Source organism: Nannospalax galili, unplaced genomic scaffold (genome assembly GCF_000622305.1).
Source record: "Nannospalax galili isolate Female #2095 unplaced genomic scaffold, S.galili_v1.0 scaffold2758, whole genome shotgun sequence".
NCBI classification, from domain to species: Eukaryota; Metazoa; Chordata; class Mammalia; order Rodentia; family Spalacidae; genus Nannospalax; species Nannospalax galili.
Window position 1 is genome coordinate 113,998 of NW_008340930.1, and position 19,970 is coordinate 133,967.

Here is a 19,970-nt window from a genome sequence, read left to right on the forward strand (position 1 = left end):
AAAACAACAAGAAACACCCCCAAAAACCAGAGGCATGAAAGACATGGTGTGTCATGGAACTGGTGTGGTCAGGATGGTAGAAACTGAATGTAGGTGAGTTGGGAAAGGTGGAAGCAGAGGGCACCAAGGCAGATAGGTGGTGGAAGACTCCACTTACCAGCTGTTTGAATTTTTTATTGATAAAATGAGGATAATACTAACTTACAACAAGAAACACCCCCAAAAACCAGAGGCATGAAAGACATGGTGTGTCATGGAACTGGTGTGGTCAGGATGGTAGAAACTGAATGTAGGTGAGTTGGGAAAGGTGGAAGCAGAGGGCACCAAGGCAGATAGGTGGTGGAAGACTCCACTTACCAGCTGTTTGAATTTTTTATTGATAAAATGAGGATAATACTAACTTTGCCCTTCTAGGATTGTCATATGATTTGACTATACCAAAGCATATAGTCTTGGCAATATAACTTGGCACCTAAATGCTAAATAGCGCTATCTATTATTAAGAACAATGCATAAAAAATACTGAAAGTATCTTGTTTCTCAAAGCAATTTTTATTCCGTGCTATGGAATAAAATTAATTTTAAGTATTTTCCCTTTTGTCAGAATGGAGAAACGCCATTCTTTTTGGCTGTTGAAGGAGGTCATGAAGAATGCAGTCGAATGCTCCTGTCAGCAGGAAGTGATGTCAACATCCCAAATAAAGTACGTGCTCTGGGCTGTGTTCACCCACATAGTCAGAGGATGGTTTAAGAGAATTCTTTGGAACTCTGTTCCTCAATTGATCATTTATTTGTTTTTTTAATAAAATTAATACTTATAATAAGCCATGTTTTGCACAAGGATTAATGATTCACTTCAGATAGCCTCCATTGATGTCTCCTCAATAGCAATGACATTCTTCTCATTCATTTGGGGAGTGACTGAAAATGAGGCACAAGGAGCAAGGGTTTGTCATATCTTGCTGACAAGACACTCTTACTCTGCTTTGTTTTCTCCATAGCAACTAGCACATTCCTGGCTCATATGCAACAGATGCTGAAAAAGAGATTTACTTTGAGAAAACTCCATTGGTTATCTTGGGGCTTGAAGAATGCAGGATGCTATCTTCCTTTAAATATAGAATACTTTTGTATTTAGTCATGGGGCTAACAGACTTTGAAACTTTCAAGACTACATTATTATCTTAATTTTTTTTTAAGATTGGGAAACTATAATCTAGAAAAGCCAAGAAATGAACCCAGGATCATACAACAATGGCACTGCAGATGCCAACTCATGACTGCAGAAGCTGTGTCTTCTGACAAGTATTAAATTACAATGAAAAATAACTCATGACAGAAATTCAAATGGTAAGAATATATGCTAAAAAGTGACTTTCTCTCCAACCTCACATCTGAATTTCGTACCTCGAAATCAATATCATTTGAAGATTACTTAGTCTCCCAGGAAGTTTCCATGCATTCCACGGACTTGATTAAACATGCATTCATACACACACTAGCAGCACATGAATGGCAGTACACGCTGTAGTTTTGGCTGCTCTTCACTTTGATGTTGTTTTTATTTTAATGCCTGATATCCTAGAGATCTTTTATTAACACGATGTACAGGCATTCATTTATAAAAAGTACAAAGTTAAGCATTAGAATCAAGAATAAATCCCAAACAGACAATGACTTATACCCTTGTATTCTACTGGTGGGTGTGGATACTTGTATAAACTTTCTGAAAAGCCGTTTATTACTGTCTGTTTACACATGCATGGGAAATTATAATAAGTAAATAATCTAAAAGGAGGAAAAAAATCTGTCCTCCCTTGAGATAGAGGATGAAGTTACTATCAAGGACCAAAGAAATCATACAACCTGTAAGTGCAACAAATAGTAGGAGAAGGCTGGATAAAATTTAGTGTATTTATCTCTTGGAAAACTACGTAGCTAATAAAAATTATAATGATAAATACTACAGATATATTTCATTATAGAAAATATCCATTAGAGTACACTAATTAAAAGTAATGTAATAAATATTAATGCTATGTTAGATTTATGTATACATGAACAAGATCTTGAGAGAGAATATAAAAGTAGTGAGTTGCTTCTAATATTCAAGATTAATTAATATTTTATGTTTATGAGTGTTTTGCTTGCATGTATGCAAGTGCACCATGTACATGCAATACCCATGGAAGCCAGAATTGGGCATAGCTGGTTGTTACCCATCATGTGGGTTCTGGGAACTGAACCTGGGTCCTCTGCCAGAGTAGCCAGTACTCTTAACCTCTGAACCATCTCCAGCCCCTACTGCAAGGTTATTGATGCAACAAACAGAATTAAGAACTCGGTTTATGGAGGCTCTTCTTCCCCCGCCCCAGTCCCTGGGAGGCCTCCCTGGTCAACAGGGCTCTGAGGCTCACTCCATGGTCAGCACCTCCCTTGTTTCTCTAGTACTTATTTTGTTGTCATTAGGATTTGACTTTGTAATGATTTTTCACATACACGAGCTCACACTCTCCCCTCTTAGGATAGCAGGCTCCCATCTTCCATGGCCTTTACAGTCCTGGCCTCAGCAGCTTTGTTGCAACCTCAGGTAGATGGCACTTTTCAGAAATCCATTTCTAGCTTCTATTAGAGCTGTGGCTTGAATATGATTTGTTATCCTCCAAATCAGCAGGCATTTGATCCCCAAAGCATTATGTTAATTATAGTTAATTAAGCAAAAATTTAATCTGGCCATGATGTTTAGAGGTACAGCATTTGGGAGGTGATTAGTTCATTGGGGTAGGGCCCCCATAATTGTATCCTAGTGAGTTTGTAAGGAGAGGGAGAAAGACTGTGTCGATAGAGATATATATGCACATGTTCCTGTTGTGATGATTCTGCCAAGAGAGTCCCTTATCAGAGTCTACGCCATGAGATTCGTACTTCTTCAACAACTGAGTAAAGTAAACTCAGTTCCTTATAAATTAGCTAACTTCATGTACTTCCACAGTAATGAAAACCTGACTAATACCACTTTAAGAGTTTTCTGCCTTAATTTACTAGCATAATCTCAGCACCCATTGAGGTCCATACCTGTTTCCTTTTAGCCCAGAGGAAATGCCTAGGAAATAAGCAGTGTAGAGAAAGAAGCCGGCCACATGGACCCACACCAGCACAGATGTTCTGGGTATCTTTTGCTTTTATAGCCTTAGATGATTGATGCTGCCTTGCTGGCAGCAGCTTGGTTTGGTCTCTAGGAGAAGGCTTTTGTGTTGTCTTGTGCCTCTTTTTCTTCAAGGAGAGAAGGTTCACAGTTGAGTCATTTTTGAGGAGGTAATTGGAGTAAGATCATAGATTTAGCTGCTATCAAACTTTCTCCATTTGTGCTCGATGGGCAGGCTGTCCAGTTTGGACCACAGGTTCCCTTCAGGACCTTATCAACTGTCCTGGGTCCAGTGGTAGCTTTTGTAGACCCTACAAACTCATGCTTATGGAGACCCTACCTCATATCTTAAATGTATTTAAATAACCCTGAATTTATAATATATAAATCACTGTTAATTACTCTAAAAGGATCTTTTGCTTTTGCTTTTACAATTATTTGGCTATAATAAACCTCACCTAATTTATAATTGACTAATTTCTTAGAACACTGTGTCACACACTTAGGAATTTTCAGGAGGTTAAAAATGAAACCTACAAATAGTTTGCAAATATAATGAATATTTTATGAATATTACATTTAACAATCAATGAAGTAAGAATATGTCAATTAAATATTTATTCACTTCAATTTCGTGGTTTTCTTTTGGTGTCTTGGAACCAGTCCAGTGTTTTTTCAAGCTTCACATATTTCTCTGTCTCTTATAAAGCCTGTAAGCTCTGTATACTGTGCATGTAGATGGCTACGTAGTCCTATATCTCCTCCTACCATCAGATTCTGGCTTTGAGTTCTTCTTTGATTCAGACATTTGCTTCTGACTTAGGTGGCCTCAGCTCCTCCCATAGGTGCTTCCCTCATTCTGCCCTCAGTCTAAATCCGAGAAGGCAGGCATTTTTGGTCACTCACTAGAAAAATTCAGTGATGTTTTTAGTCATGTTTTTAGTTCACATTGTGTCTGACAATAACCAGCTACTATTATTCTTTAAATAACATCTAGAATCAATTAATTTACTCTAAAGCTACTGATATAGGGCTCTACCAGTCTACCAATCTATGAATCAATTGATTGTCTACCCTGCTGGAGTGTAATTTCAGACACCTGATAGATTTCCTTACTAATACATCCCTCTACTGTTTAACATAGTGCCTGGCATATAAGACATGTTCAATCATGTTTTATGGAATGAATAGTATGGTATTTATGATTACTATTCACATTTCCTAGCTCATTTATCTCCCCAGCATTACCATGGCTTAAGAGAAAAAGGCAGGATGAGCTGGTAGGCAAAATAAAGACCCCCTGATGTCCATATCCTAATTCCGATACCTGTGAATATGTGAAGTTATATGGCAAAGGGGAATTTCAAATAGAATTAAGGTTATAAATCAGTTGGCCTTCAAGTGAGATTACCCTGGATTATGTGATCTTAAGAATCTGTTAAAGTGAAGAGTCAGGCAGGAAGGGCCCAGGTAAATGCCACTGATTTTGAAGATGGAGGAAGCAGGTCATAAGCCAAAGAATGTAGGCAGCTTCTGAAAATCAATTCTATCCGTAGTCTCCAGAATGTAATTTGGCCCCACCAGACTTGACCTCCAGAACTGTAAGATAATACATTTTTATTAAGCCACTAAGTGTGTGGCAGCAACTTGAAGCAGTAAAGAAAATGAATTTAGGTGGTTATTCTATTTTTACAGATAAGGACAAAGAGGTGGGTCCTTGATAAGTCTGTGCCAGGCCACACAGGCATTCAGCACCACTCATACTAGGTTTCAGTCAACTGTTCTCTTACCACCTGCCCCAGTTATCTGTTGCTTTATAACAAACCAGCAAAGCTCATTGGCTTAAAACAGTGTGTTATTATAGTGTGTCAATTTTAATAACATGTAGTGTCTATAAAGGTTAAGTTTATCTGGAACAGAGTAACACTGTAGTGGAATATATGTGTAACTTAGAAACTTATTCAGAGAAGTTGAAAACATTAAAGGCAAAAGCAAAGAGGATTACATTAGACATTTGAAATAATCTTTGATTATCTGACCAATAACAAGAATTTTAGGTCCAGCATTAAACAGAGGATTGCTAGACAGACATCCTTGTGGGAGGTCTTTTTTTTTTTTTAAGTTTTGATTTTGTGTTTGCATGTATGTCCGTGTGGGAGTATGTGCATATGAGTGAAGTTACCCACAGAAGAGGGTGTTGGATCCCTGGAGTTGAAGTTACAGATGATTGTGAACTGCCTTACTTGGGTGCTGGGAACCAAACTGGAGTCCTGCAAGAGCAGTATGTGCTCTTAACTAGTCACAGTGCCTTTTGTGCAAGGTTGTGGTCCTGGAAGTCTTTTGTGTATAGTTTTTATCATTGGACATATGTAGATGAGATCCCTATTTTATAACCCCCTGGCATTATTTATTAATTGATTTGAACTGAACAAAAGGGACTCTATTTTGATTCTGACTTTATTTTATTTTATTTATTATTTTTACTTTATATGTATGAGCATATTACTTGCATGCAGGTAGGTGCACCCATGTTGTGCCCATGGAGGTCAGAAGAGGGTATCAGATAAAGTGGAACTGGAGTTAAGGACGGTTGTTAGTTGCCATGTGGGTCTTCTGCCAGTGCTCCTAACCACTGAGCCATCTCTCTAGTCCCTTTTTCTGATAACTTTCACAGCAGAATGACTGGGCTCAGCTAAGAATTCTACTTTGGGTTTGTCATATAATTACAGTCAGAGGTTAGCCAGGATTTTTGTCACGTAAAGATTTAGCTGAACTAAGTATCCAAGATGGCACACTAACAGAACTTGCAGATACTGCCAGCTGTCAGCTGGGAGGTCAGTTGGGGCACCAATTAGCCACTCTGTCTGCATCACCCTAAGCACAGCATGGCAGCTGGGTTCTAAGAGGAAGTGTTGCAAGAGCCTCTGTACAAGAGGCAGGAGGCAAAAGCTGCCAAGTTCCTTAGGGTCCCTGCTTGGAACTGCCACCCTGTCACTTCTGCCCTATCCCGTTGGTCAAAGCAGTTACAGGCCTATCCAGCTTCAAGGGAAAGAAGAAATGAACCCTAGCTGTTGATGGGGTAGTGGCAGAATTATACCTCAGCAGTGCAGGTAGGTCGGGGGTCCCAACATAGCCAAGTTGGGAAAGCAGTTTTCTACAGTACCCTTATATGGAGGACCTGCATATATTTTGTGGCAATCTTGTTATCAATCAATGGACAATGAATTCATTGGCTTGTATTATTGCCAGGTGTCATGTTAGGCTTTTGACTGAAGGTTGACCAAGAGTAGGTTGTGACTCTGAGCTGGATGTCATCTAGCTTAGGCACCAAGTGAAGATACTTGGGCACAGAGAGTGGCATGAGTCAGGAGAAGCGAGTGAATGAGAGTTATGAAAGGAATCGGGTAAAAGGACCATGAGGCAACACTTCACATGGGTGGAAATTATGCTACACTTTGAAGCCATATCTGGCAAAGAGGCATGCTGGGAATAAACAGACAGGGAGCTGGAAACCACTGAGGCAGTTTTGAAGCCAATACCAGGTCACTTATTTTGACTCAAGGAAGGGATTTGCTTGAACCCACTGTGGTAAACTTGGCTGTAGTTTATACTTCTGGAAGCAGGGATTTAACTCACATGGGCCTGAGTCATAGTGCCGTAGTGTCTCAGGTCAGACTGCTATAAAAAATAACATAAAACTTGGTGGCTCAAGCAATAAGTATTTATTTCTCACAATTTGAGGTCGGAAACCTGATACTTGGTACTGACAGGGCTGGGTTCTGGTGAGGACTCTTCCTGCTTCACTGGCAGCTGTTTGCTGTGTCCTGACACAGCCGAATGAGGACTAACTAGCAACAGCCCTTTCCTGTAAGGCCATGAATGGCATCATGAAGTTTCCACTCCCGGGAAATTGTCATCACCCTACGACTCTTCCTCCAAATCCCTTCTCATTAGGATTATTGATTTCAGGGACACATTCTGGCCACTGTGCATATGTTCCTCAGGACTCAACACCATGATAAAAGAGACCTTGATGTGACAGTGCCCAGAATAATCAGAAACACCCTGGATTTCCCTTTTTAAATAGTTGCACTATTTCATTGTATTCATTAATTACCATATGCTAAACACCAAACAGCATGCAGGATTGTAATGGGATCTCTTCTTGCCCTCTCCATCTGTCTCTTGCAGCTCAACGTCAGTGCTTTGCAGACGGCCACCAGGAATGGCCATGTATCCCTTGTCAACTTTCTTCTCAGTGAGAACATTGATCTGCAGCAGACCAGGGAAGTGAGTCCATGCCAACACAGACTTAGGTTCTGGGACTCTGAGACTGACTTTGCAGATGCCCTGGTAGACACACGTGGGGGATAAGATGCTTCACGAGGGAGGGATTTTCTGGGGGAATGCTGGCTGACTTTTTTTTTTGTTTGTTTTTGAGACTGAATCTTAATCTTGAGAAATAAAATCCGAGGGGTAAATTCTAGAAAGTCATTGACATTCCTGCCCCAAACAACATTTTTGTGCTTTAAATACTCATATTTGCTAGAATAACACTTTCTCAGGTGTCTAGAGGTGCTGTGACTCCAGTCGTGATTTCATCAGTCTGGGAAAATAATGAACCTGTTGTGAACGTGAAGAAGCGGGACTGTTCCCTTCTGTGCCCTAAAACTATCTTGTTGGTATTTTTTTCTAAAGTCAGTCCTTTCTGGCTGATTGAGGTTTTGTGAGGTTTGAATGGCCTTGGTAGAACAAAACAAAGGCCCTCTGTGCTGGAATCAGACAAGAAGCATTCCTCTCGTTTCCACTGTATTTTCATCTCTCCTGTGAGAATATTGTTTCCTCTGGTCTTGCTGAGCCATTGCTATTTATGGCACTCACTTGAGAGAAGGGATGCGATCTGAACCACGTCTGATAGTTTTTGGAGCATGGAGTTAGGCAAATTGGCTCTGAGCTTACCTGGCTCAGGCCAAGGATGCTCCCTCTTTCTCAGGAGGAGGCAGGCCCCAGCAAGGTGGGTGGCCATGGCAAAGACATCTCTTTCTTCATGCTTACTGCTTCAGGGGAGAAGGTTCTTTCTAAGCAGAGGGCTTCTAACAGTCTTCCCCTCAGGCTACCTCCACAAATGCCCCCCAGTGCCATCTGTTCCCTTGGTCACCCTCAGACAGCTTCTCACTCAGTCATGCTGCCTTACCTGTCAGTCCACTTCTCTCCTCTTTCCAGCTCTACTCATTTCTTGTCTACCGGTCCATACACTTCCTGAGAGTGAGTCTAGGTGCAGAACTCAGGAAGGTCTGTGTTCAAATTCTGCTATTCTGCTTTGTTACTGTGGTTTACAGAGCCTCTCTATGCCTTGCTGATAAAGTAGGAAATATAAAGTCTAACTCCTAGGGTTATCATGAATGACATGGTTTCTGAGAGGTTATTTATTTGTTTCAGATGGGGGGGGGTCTTACTATGTAGCCCAGGCTAGCCTGGAACTCGCTGTGTAGACCAGGCTGGCCTTAAACTCACAGACATCTACCAGCCTCTGCCTCCTGAATCCTGCGTTTAAAGGCATGTTTACCATGTCCAGCCCTGAGAGTAGTTAGTTAACCTTCTGTTGTTTGCCTATCTTTGAGCCAGGGTCTCACTATGTAGCCTAGGCTAGACTGAAACTCGGTAACCTAGACAGACCTGAGACTTCAGATCTTCCTGCCTCTGCCTGCCTCTTGAATGCTAGGATTGGAGACTTGTGCTACCTTGCCTTCTTGACCTAGGGTTTAAACAGGATGAACTGTTAGGGAAGTGAGTGCATAGTCATTTGAAGATGTGTTGAATGTGCCTGATACTATTATTTCTGTACTTGAGCAAAGCTGCACTGTCTCCTAATTGCCTGGCCTTCTATACAGCTGTGTTCCCTCTCTCTATTCTCTCCCTGAAACTCTGTTACCACCACTGGGCTGTCCAGTATCACTGGGTCTTGGACCCGTGCTCTCGCTCCTGTCTGCATACCCCTTTTTCCCTTCCCTCTCTTCCTCTACTGGATGCCCCTTACCTTATTCTCCCATAGCCTAGGTGCTTTTGCCCTCTCTTCCTTTATTGCTTCTTCCAGGGCTCTCAGCTGCCTTTTCTCCTTTGGGAGACACAGTCCACTGAAGCTGGAGGTGGGGGTGAGGAGTTGCCTGGACAGTGTGTGGTGGTGGACTCTTTTTTGTCTGGTAAGGCTGAGTAAGAGAAGAGAGGGATTGAGGAGGGGGTGATGGGTTGTAGGGGTCAGAAGGATCCAGGTGGTGTTAGGTGCAACAGACAAGTTGTTGAGCAAAAGGAAAAGATGAAGAAGCAGGCTGCTGAGGATGGCTATACCCACCAAGGGTAGACTCTCCCAGAGGAGCCCCTGAATAAGCAGGGACACTAGTCCTGCCTGGAACCAAGGGGACTGACGTATATCGATCACATCCAGTCAGGAAGTGCTGACTGCATGTCCATTTCCTCCTCTGTGGCTATTCCCATTGTCCTTTGGCTCCTTGAGACCAGTGCCCAAGGAGGCCAGAAGCATGGATCCCTCTGGAGCTGGAGTTACAGGCAGTTGTGGGCCACCCAGTGTGGGTGCTGGGAATCAAACTCAGGTTCTCCGCAAAACAGCACATAGTCTTAACAGCTGAGTCATCTCTCTAGCCCTAATTCAGTCTTCTTAATACTTCCTTATTCATATTTGAGCTCACTATCAGTTTGTCAAGGAAGTCTCTGTCTTCCAGAAAGGGCAGCCCTTCCCCTCTCCCACATGCCCCCTACTCCCCAGTACACTGACTTTTCCTCTAAAGCACGTAAACTTTGTGATTGAATATCTGTGTGACTTTTTTTAAAAGATGTAAAATCTCTGGCCCCTAAAGAGACTGACCCACAGGAAGTGCTTAGTGTGTGTATCCAGAAGGACTAGAGGACAAGAATTGAAAGGTGAAGCAGGTTTGGTTTCCACGCAGCCTAAGGATGGTAAGGATTGCTGCAGACTTACTTGGGTTGGCCACTGGAGTGGCCATTTTAATACTCAGAGATTATCAGAAAATGCCTGCTGAAATTAATTACTTTAAGATTTGAATGATGGGGTCTGGAGAGACAGCTCAGCAGTTAAGAGCACTGATTGCTCTTCTAGAGGACCTAGGTTCCGTTTCCAGCACCTACATGTGGCCAGTTCCAGGGCATCTGATACCTTCTTCTGGACTCTGCAGGTATTGCATGACACAGGTGTACTTACATACTGTTAAGGTTCAGATAGCCCCGCCCCATCACCCACAGGATCTCAAGGACTTCTCATGCTCCTGAGAAAAGGGAACCTAGCTGATAAGTGCCCTGGTCTTTGAAGTAAAAGAGAAGCAGACTTTTCTCCACTGTTTGGACAACACAGCAGGCTTCCCCTTTGATCTCTAAAGAGAACAGGTTTTAACCGTCAGGCTCTCCCACTTCCCCCCACCCAACTTAAAAAAAACCCATCTTCCCGCCTTCTGCAGGAAGCAGAAGCCTACCTTTTTAAAGGACCCCAGCTCTCGACCCAGGGCAGACATTTTCCCTGCCCTGAAGGGAATCTGCCCCATGTGTTCCTTTGCTAATAAACTCTGCTTTCTCCTTATCAACCCTATTCGTCATAGGGCTGCTTTTTATACATGCAAGCAAAACACTCATACACACACACACACACAATTTTTTTAAAAGAAATATTTAAATGATGAAGCAAGAACCTTTTTGCATTTGCTGTTTTTATTTCTTTCTGCAGCCTACTGAGTCCCCTCTTCACTTAGCAGTTATCAACAACCACATTACAGTTGTTAACAGCTTATTAAGTGCTCAGCATGATCCTGACATCTTAGATCAGGTAAGTCAGGCAGTGCAGAACATCGGGCGTTTGTTTTATGTTTTAACACTAAGTCTTACATGCTAGCAGGGAATTCTGATCAAGTTCAAGGTGCCTAAAACATTCTTGGAAATTTTTTTACAGCTTTTTAAAAACCACTTTTCTTCTGTAACCTTCACACTATCCCCACACTTTGCCTTTCCAAGAGGCAAAACTGAGATTCTGTCAGTGCGTAATTAAATTGTTCACATTTAACAGGCAGAGCTAGCTTTTAGATAAACTGTGCCAAAGTAAATTGCCAGAGGCTCAGAAACCACTCCCTCGGTGTGAAATGTTGTCCTTGGACAGAAGCCCGTCCCCATAAGAAGGAAGCTTTGTTTCCACTTCAGAGGCAGTGGTTGTGTCCTATGCTGGGAGGCAAAAGAGAGGGCTTAGAATTAAAAAAATAAATTGCTAGGAATTCAATCAACTGGGACAGAATCAAATACCCCATAAAAGCCATCCAACACCAGCTGGAGATGGGAACAGAGGCAGAACAGCAAACAATAGGCCAGCACCTCAGAGCAGGCTCTCTGCTCTGGCCTTTTGCCAGCTGCCCTCTTAAGGGGAGGCAGGGAGTGGCAAGAGGATCCTTTCCAGGGATCTGAGGCCAGAGACAGCTAAAGCTGCCTCTTTTTCAGACAAGCCTTAGTTGTGCCCTCTAGATTAGGGGGAAGCCATCAAACAGGACCACACTGGTCTAACCTAAGCTGTCTAGGTTCTCTGTTACTCTAGAGAATAACTAGGATCTTGTGTCAGGTTTCCTCCAGTTCCAGCCTCTTGGTTAATTTTTGCCTAGAGCAGGAAGAGACTTATCTCTTCATCTTCCAGCGAGGAGCCTTCCCACGGGTTTGGGGGAGAACTTCCTTGTTATTAAATGTACTTACATGTTCAAATTTTAATGTCCCAGTTCCTTCTTAAAGAGCAATTTTTCCACCTAAATATAGCCTTGTGCTCATGGGTGATTTTGGCTTCTACAATGCTGCACTGGGACTGTTTGTAGACTTTCTGCTTAGTTACAGAACTAGACCTTAGCGTTTTAAACTTTTTGTTACACCAATAATACACATATTAAATAGTAAAATTCTTATTTTCAACATAAAACATTTATGTAAAACTAGAACATAGTTTTAAAAATGCAGATGTTTTTGTAGCCCCACAAAAGAAAGATAACTTTTGTTAATATTTTGGTGTGTTTCCTGTCTTCTGGATTTACAGTAGTAGTACTGTCAAAACATGATTTTTGTTGATATTTGATATATCACACTTGTACCTGTGCTCTGTGTTGGTGTAGACTGCAGGTATGTTGAGTGATGAGCCCCCAAGGAGACGCACTGCCATCTACTGGTGGCCTTTTAACAGTTGCTTCAGTTAAGGCCTTCTGTTTATTGCCTAGAGCTGTGCCCCTGGGGAAGTGGCTTTCTCTGTGTGGGGAAGGAGCAGGCCTACATCATATCCAAGGTTCCTTTCTAGCCAGATATCTTCACTCAGCACTCCTTTCCATAGGTTACGGTGATGATATTCTTGTGTTCTCACATATTACACTTGCATTCTTTTGAAGTAGCCAGGCATGGTGGCACACACCTTTAATCCCAGCACTCAGGAGACAGAGGCAGGCAGATCTCTGTGAGATCAAGGCCAGCCTGGTCTACATAATGAGTTCTAGGCCAGCTGGAGCTACAGGGAGACCCTGTCTCAGAACCCAAAACAAAACAAAGTTTTCACTCCTTAATACATACTAATGTAGAAAATTTAGAAAACAAAAGCATAAAAAGGCAATAAAATATCCTTTAGTCCCTCCATCTAGACATTATTATTTTTAAACATTATTGATATATTTCCTTCTCTTTTTTCATGTGCATTGTCAAATTATGTTAAGCTTGGATAGACATAGTGCTGCCATCTCCTAAAGCTTTTAACACTGTATCATAGTTTTTCATTTGTAAAAATCTTTGAAGCCATTTTATTGTGGTAAAATGCATATGACATGTTACCTTATGAACTACTTTATGTGTGTGGTTCTGTGGTATTAATTAGCTTCACAGAGCTGTGCAGCCATCACTGTTTACCCACCAAATAGCCACTTTCCAGTTCCTTCTTCTCAGCCCTGGAAACTTTCTGTCTTTATAAATTTGACTACCCCAGGTACCTCAGACTGAAAGAAAAATTTTGATACAAATTCTCATTACATTGCCCAGATGGGCCTTGATTGCTTGGGCTTAAGAAATCTTCCTATCGGGAATAGAGAGATGGCCCAGTAGTTAAGAACACTTCCTGCTCTTTCAGGGGACCACGTTCAGTTCCCAGCACCCATGTGGTGGCTTACAACCCCTTGTAACTCCAGTTCTGATATTTCTTGACTTCTGGGCACCCCTACATATGGTGCATGTAAACTCATGCAAGCACATACATACCTATAAAATAATAAACAAAACAACAGCATCAAAAAGTAAGTCTTCCTGGGGACTGGAGAGATGGCTCAGTGGTTAAGAGCACTGTCTGCTCTCGAAGATGACCCAGATTTGAATCCCAGCACCCACATGGCAGATAACAATTGGCCTTAATTCCAGTTCCAGAGGATCCGATGCCCTCTTCTGGCCTCAGCAAGCACTGTATGACATGGGTGTACTTATATACATGCAGGCATAACATTCATACACATTAAAAAAAATCAAAAAATTAAAAAAAACTTTCCTGTCTCAGCCTCCCAAATAGCTGGGACTACAGGTGCATGGCCACACATCTAACTCTTAAAATGTTTTTAATAGTTGCTTGACATTCTAGTATATAGATGTACCTGGTTTATATAATGCCTCACTATTAAACATATAACTTCCTCTAATTTTTTCACTGCAATAAATGATGCTACAATAACTATGCCCTGCACCCTCATAAAGATACAAGGTTTATCTATTTTCATTCATCCCACATTAGCACCCCTCACACTTTATCTTGTCACTCTGCAATCCTTCCTCCCTTCTTCATGAGCTTCCAGTGACAGTTCTCACATTTCTCATGGCAGAGGCAGCAAACCCCTCTTCACGTAGCTGCTAATCTTGGAAATGTGGAGTTGGTGGAAACGCTGTTGAAGGCCGGCTGTGACTTGAAGATCACGGACAAGGTAGGTGTCTTCTGAGATGGCAGTGGAGACCTCCCTGTTGGCTGCTGTGTGATGAACATCAGAATTCCTCTGGGAGATGGACATGAACTGCATCTTCATAGGCAGGAAAACATCTGGATTGTGTGTGTGTGTGTATGTGTGTATGTGTGTATGTGTGCGTGTGGAGGCCAGAGGTCAATGTCAGACATCTTCTTCAATTGCTCTCCACCTTATTCTTTGAGTCAAGGTCTCTTACTGAACCTGGAGTTTAAAATTTGGCTGGAGTGTTTGGCCGGCAAGCCTCAGGGATCCTCCTGCTTCCATCTCCCCAGCCCTGGGATTATAGGACTTGGCTTTTGACATGGGTGCTGGGCCTCAAACTCAGGTTGTCATGCTTATGTGGCAGGCACTTTACCAACTGAGCCATCTCCCCAGACCCACATCTCAATTTTGATTGGGATATATGTTCATAACAATTTTTGCTCAAATAATAAAAATATCTGTTTTTAGGACTCAAATAATTCATCGATATTTTTCAAGATTATAGATTCACATGGTCCAAGTATTATATTTATGTGTGCATATATATTTATGTATAGATATGATGGTTTATAGCACAAACTTCCAGGCTACACTTGTCTCTTATCTGGTTCTCTTACTACTATGCCATATGTATGCATAGAATAATTCTGTTTCTTGTAGATATTTTATGTTCACACAACATATACGCTATCTTCACTCTGGTCTTCAATTTTTCTCTAAGAACTTTTTTCTTCTTTGTGTGTGTGATATGCACACGTGTGTACACATTTGAATATGTGTGTGCATGTACACACATGCACAGGGAGGCCTGCTGTTGATGTCAGGGATAAGGAAGAACCTGGATAGTTCTTCCTTTTCTTTGATGGGAAGGTCTCTCAACAGAACTTGGAGCTCCTGGATGTTGTTGTCTCACTAGCCAGCTTGCTCTGGGGATCCTCTGCCTCTGCTTTTTAGTCTGGAATTATAGGTGAGCTGGCAGGCCCACACACACTCTAGGGATCTGAACTCTCTGCTTATGTGGCCACTCAGCTATCTCCCCAAGCTAAAATCTCCCCTGTCCTCCCAGAGTCTTTCTATGTAGTCTAGGCTGGCTTGGACTTGAGATCTTCCTGCCTCAGTGTCCTAAGTACTAGGTGACATGTATTCTGCACTATACTTGGCCATTCCTCTGCCTTTTTAAGAGAATGCTAATATTACTCTGTATATACTCTTCAGCATTTAGCTCTCTTGAAGTGGGCTTTTTTTTTAAAATTAATTAATTTAGTTTTACATCCACTTCCCAAATAGCACCCTCCCATAGCCTCCCTCTCCCTCCCCCCATTAGAGCCCTTATACTCTTGATATCCCTGCTACTGTCTGCTGTGTTGTCGGCACCCCCAGCCATTCCCCACTACTTGTCCTTCTGGTGAATCTAGTCAGCCAATCTAGAGGTCTTTGTTTTAGGAGGGTCAGCTGTTCCTCATCTAGCGGTATTCAGTTGTCAATATTCCTTTGGATAAGATTGGGGTCTGCTGTTCAATTTCCCAGTTCTATGCTGGGTTACTATCTGGGAATCCCTTTGGCCACCAACTCAAAAGAGGTATCACCTGTCTGGCATTGTTACAATTTTTTTTTTGGTCTTTTTGAGACAGGATCTCCCTGTAGCCCCAGCTGTCCTGGTACTCACCCTGTAGACCAGACTGGCCTTAAACTCACAGAGATCCACCTGCCTCTGACTCCCGAGAGCTGGGATTAAAGGCGTGCGCCTCTATGCCCAGCTGGTTTTTACAATTTTTTACTTATTTTCATTTTGTGTGTATGAATATTTTGCCTGCATGTATATACATCACATGAACTTACTCATGGAGGCTAGAAAAGGGTGTTGGATCTCCTGGAACTGGAATTATAGATGGTTGTTAGCTGCCATATCAATGTTGGGAACTGAACTCTAGTCTTCTGCAAGAGCAGCCAGTGCTCTTAACCACTGAACCAGCTCTCCAGCCCCAAAGTGGAAGTTTTTACATATTAGTACATGGGGGTGTTTCTTCATTATTTTTTTCTTACCACTGCATGGACATATTATAATTCATTTAGTCTTCAAAAGATAGGTATTTAAGTCATTCTTAAACTTTGGTTTGAGCTTCAGTGAATAAACTCATATGTGTCTAAACTTGTTTTCAATTTAATTAATTTTATTTATTTACATAAACAATTTTTTGACAGGGTCTCCCTAGCTCCAGCCCACTTAGAACTCACTATGTAGATCAGGCTGGACTCAATCTCTCAGAGTCCCACCTGCCTCTGCCTCCTGAGTGCTGGGATTAAAGGCTTGTGACTACCACGCCTGGCATTAATTTTATCTTAAAAAAATTTTCTTTTTTACATTTACTTATTTGTGTGTGTGTGTGTGTGTGTGTGTGTGTGTCCCTACTTTAATTAAATTTTAACTGTGGTGAAATACACATAAAAATTTAGCACCTTAACTTTTTTTTCTCTAACTAGACTACTGGAGCTCTTGCTCCCGGTGACTCGCAGGTGCCAGTGAGCAGGAATAGGATTTAAATCTTCAAAACTGCTTTATTCAGGGAGCTAGCAATCTGAGAAGACAGTGGATTAACATCCTAAGAATCTGTTTTCACCTCTCCACTTCAGCCAGCAGATTATATGGGGAGAAGGCTGTGGGGCATGTGGGGTCGGGTGGGCAGACAAAGGCAGCAGTTATTCAGGAGCTTGGCCTTGCCCTCTGGTCAGGTGGTCAGCCATGATTTTAGTGTGTCTGTGCTTTTCTTATTATCATTCCTTGCAGTCTTCCATCACTCTGTGGATGTGTGGGCTCAGCTACTTAAACTCTGAGCTGGGTTAGTTTCTACTGGTATCAACCTTATAGTCCTCCTGGGGTATCTGGGTTTGGAGAGGGTTTAACTCAGAACAAACAAACCATTCACAGTGTGTGCACAATAAACTAGTAAATGATGTATGCATGCTGATTCCTTTATACAATATGGAGTACAAGTGTGTTTCTATAACACAGAATATCAAAGTACCCCTATCAGTACTGGGGAAATAACCCAGGGCCTTGCTCATGTTAGGCAATAGATCCACCACTGAGTTATACCCCCCAGTCCAAAGCTGCTGGTTCCTTCCCAGTCCTTAGCTCCCTCATCCACCCTGCTGTAGTTCAGAATCACATGTTCTATGTATGTATGATCTGAGGTTTGTGATATTCTTTTATTTTTCTCTGGTGTCAGGTTTTTTTTTTTTAATGATAAAAGTAATACATGCTAATTATGGACAATTTGGTAAATACAGGAAGGCATAAGGAAGGAAACCACAACCACCCATGGCCCAGACTTGGGTGGAAGACCACCATTACCCCCAGCAGTGGTTGGTTAACTTCATTGGCATTTAACCTTGGGATTTCCCATGTATCTGTTCAAAGTAACTTATTCTGCATTTTCACTCATACTTACTTCCTCCAAGGCTGGGTGGGTCGAGGATACATAAGAATTCTTATGGGGCCCCTGGTGCTGGTGGATGCCAAGCTAAATACCACTTCCCGTAGTTTTCAGCACAAGCCTGGGGTTGCTAGGCCTCAGGCTGCAGTCTCCCCATTTCCCTTCTTTGCCCCTTTCTTTTAAGGGTCTGACCTATGCTTGACACTCAGTAACATATTTAACTACTGAGTAAACACTACCCCGACTAGCTGCTCTCATATTTCCTTCTAAACCAAAGATAAGTGTTTTTAAGACTGTGTTAAGGTCTGGCTGGGGAAAAGGAGTGAAGGTGGAGGTTTGGTGTAAGTTTGACATTGCCAGGAGTTCTGGGCCTGGTGGTCACAAATCTCTCCATTTACCTCCTCCTCATAGTCAAGGGTAGAAGTTCTGGCACTTTCCTTCCAGTGTGCTCTTCCCTAGGAAGATTTTCTCCTGAGCTTGAAAATTCTGACTTTTAGAATGCTGCCTTCCCAAAATAGGCTAATTATGGTGATTCAAATGGCTTTACAAGCCAGAATGCAGACAGCATGCAATTAGAGGCTTGCTAAATGCCTGCAAAATGCAGTTCTTCCTAATTTCATTACTGTCTTTTCTGATTAGGGGCTGATTATGCTCAGCCCTAACTTTCCAACTCACCTGGGTCTTAGCGCCTCCACTAATCACGCAAGCATGTGTTGGTGGGATTGTACTTGTCAATATTCAGGCATATGAGAGAGTTATTGAGGGAAGTTTCTGTATATTTAGGGTTAGAAATACAGGTTCCTAAGATTGGAATTTTTTCTAGAGTTATTTCTGACCATTAATTTTAATCACCTTTAGAGTCCCTGAGTGAATTTGTCATGGCTCATTTGAAATGCAAATCAGGGGTTGGGGTGATGGCTGCATGGGTAAAATACTTGCCTCTAAAGTCTGAGGGCCTGTTTGATCCCTAGCATTCCCATATAAGTGTAAAAATGCCTGGCATAATCACCTGTAGTTCCAGAGCTGGGGAGGCAAAGAAAGGACAATCCCCAGCCAGTCTAGCTATTAGTAGAACTCCAGGCCAATGAGAGACCCCATCTCAGAGGAGCTGCTCTGTTTCTGAAATTGACACCAGAAGTGCCTCCATAAGCATGTGCACACACATACATGAGGGCACACACACATGCATCCATTCAAAAAAGTAAACAAAAACTATCCTCCTTTGTCAGGGAAACATATAGATGTAGAAAATAAAAGTTGTGGATTGCATAAGGGTCTGCAGTTTGCAAAGCTGTGCTCCCCGGCTGTGAGGGGCATCCGTCCTGAGGAGGGTGTATCTTCTGTAGTTTGTGTACAATATCACATGGGCTCCAGTCAGCACATGCTCCAAATTATGTCCAGAACAGCCATTTTTTACTTGTTCTGTTTGGTTAAAATTGGAACACATCACCCTTGCTTAGAAGCAGTGTGTTATAACAGAAAAAATATTCTAGCTAGGAGTCTGTGGACTGAAATCTATACTGTGAAATGTGTTGTCACTACCAACACTGTTCTTAGTTACATCCAGCCCTTTTCTGTCTCATTACTTCATCCTGAAAACAAGGCTTCCACTTCCTGGTCTGGGGTGGCACACGTCTTAAGGGCTTTCCATCCATCACCACACTCACACCTCACTATTACACTGGGGTGTATCTGCAGACACCCATAGTCACTAAGGACAGGACCAAGCTCCCAGCAAGTGACAGATCAAGACCTGAACCCAGGCCTCTGTTCCAAAGCTAGAGCTCTTGCCTACCAGGCAATACCACCTGACTCTTTAACTTTTTTTCTTTCTAATTTAGCAAGGAAAGACTGCCCTGGCAGTGGCCTCCAGGAGCCACCACAGCCTTGTTGTGGATATGCTCATTAAAGCCGAGAGGTACTATGCCTGGAAAAAGGTAAGGAAGGCCAGTCCCAGTCCAGTCAGGGGCTCTTCTGGCACCCCCCACCCCGTCTTCATATGGGGCACTGTGGGGTCTCTATAATTTTTTCTGCTGTAATGGGCAGAGTCCTGCTCAGTACAGTGATGACTGTCCCTGTGCCCTGTGCCCTCCCCAATCTTTTTTCTCTCTTCCTCTGTGGGTACCAACAGTCAGACCTGAGTATGGAGTTCTGGTGTCCCACGCAGCTTTGTCTATTTAGCTCTGCTAACTGAACATTCGAGGCCCTGGCTGCTGACTCCGGCTGTGCCCTCTGTCCCAGGGTCTCTGATCATGATCTCTTATAAGCAGCTATAATTGGAGGTGAAATAGCTCCTTTTCCTGGCTCTGATGTTCCTGCTGTAGCCTTACATTGGTTTTCTGGCACTCATGTATTCCGGACAATCATAGAGATGGGAAATTT

The 19,970-nt window shown here is 42.4% G+C and overlaps 1 protein-coding gene across 3 annotated transcripts in view; it reads left to right on the forward strand.

Annotated features, from left to right (window-relative positions):
* Ankdd1b (ankyrin repeat and death domain containing 1B) overlaps positions 1-19,970 on the forward strand; it is a 66,310-nt gene that overhangs the window by 38,541 nt on the left and 7,799 nt on the right. For all 3 annotated transcript variants that reach the window (XM_029564921.1, XM_029564922.1, XM_029564923.1), the window contains 5 exons: positions 605-703; positions 7,337-7,435; positions 10,896-10,994; positions 14,035-14,133; positions 19,430-19,525. In XM_029564921.1, the coding sequence (XP_029420781.1) occupies positions 605-703; positions 7,337-7,435; positions 10,896-10,994; positions 14,035-14,133; positions 19,430-19,525 (492 nt within the window). The remainder of the gene's footprint in view (positions 1-604; positions 704-7,336; positions 7,436-10,895; positions 10,995-14,034; positions 14,134-19,429; positions 19,526-19,970) is intronic.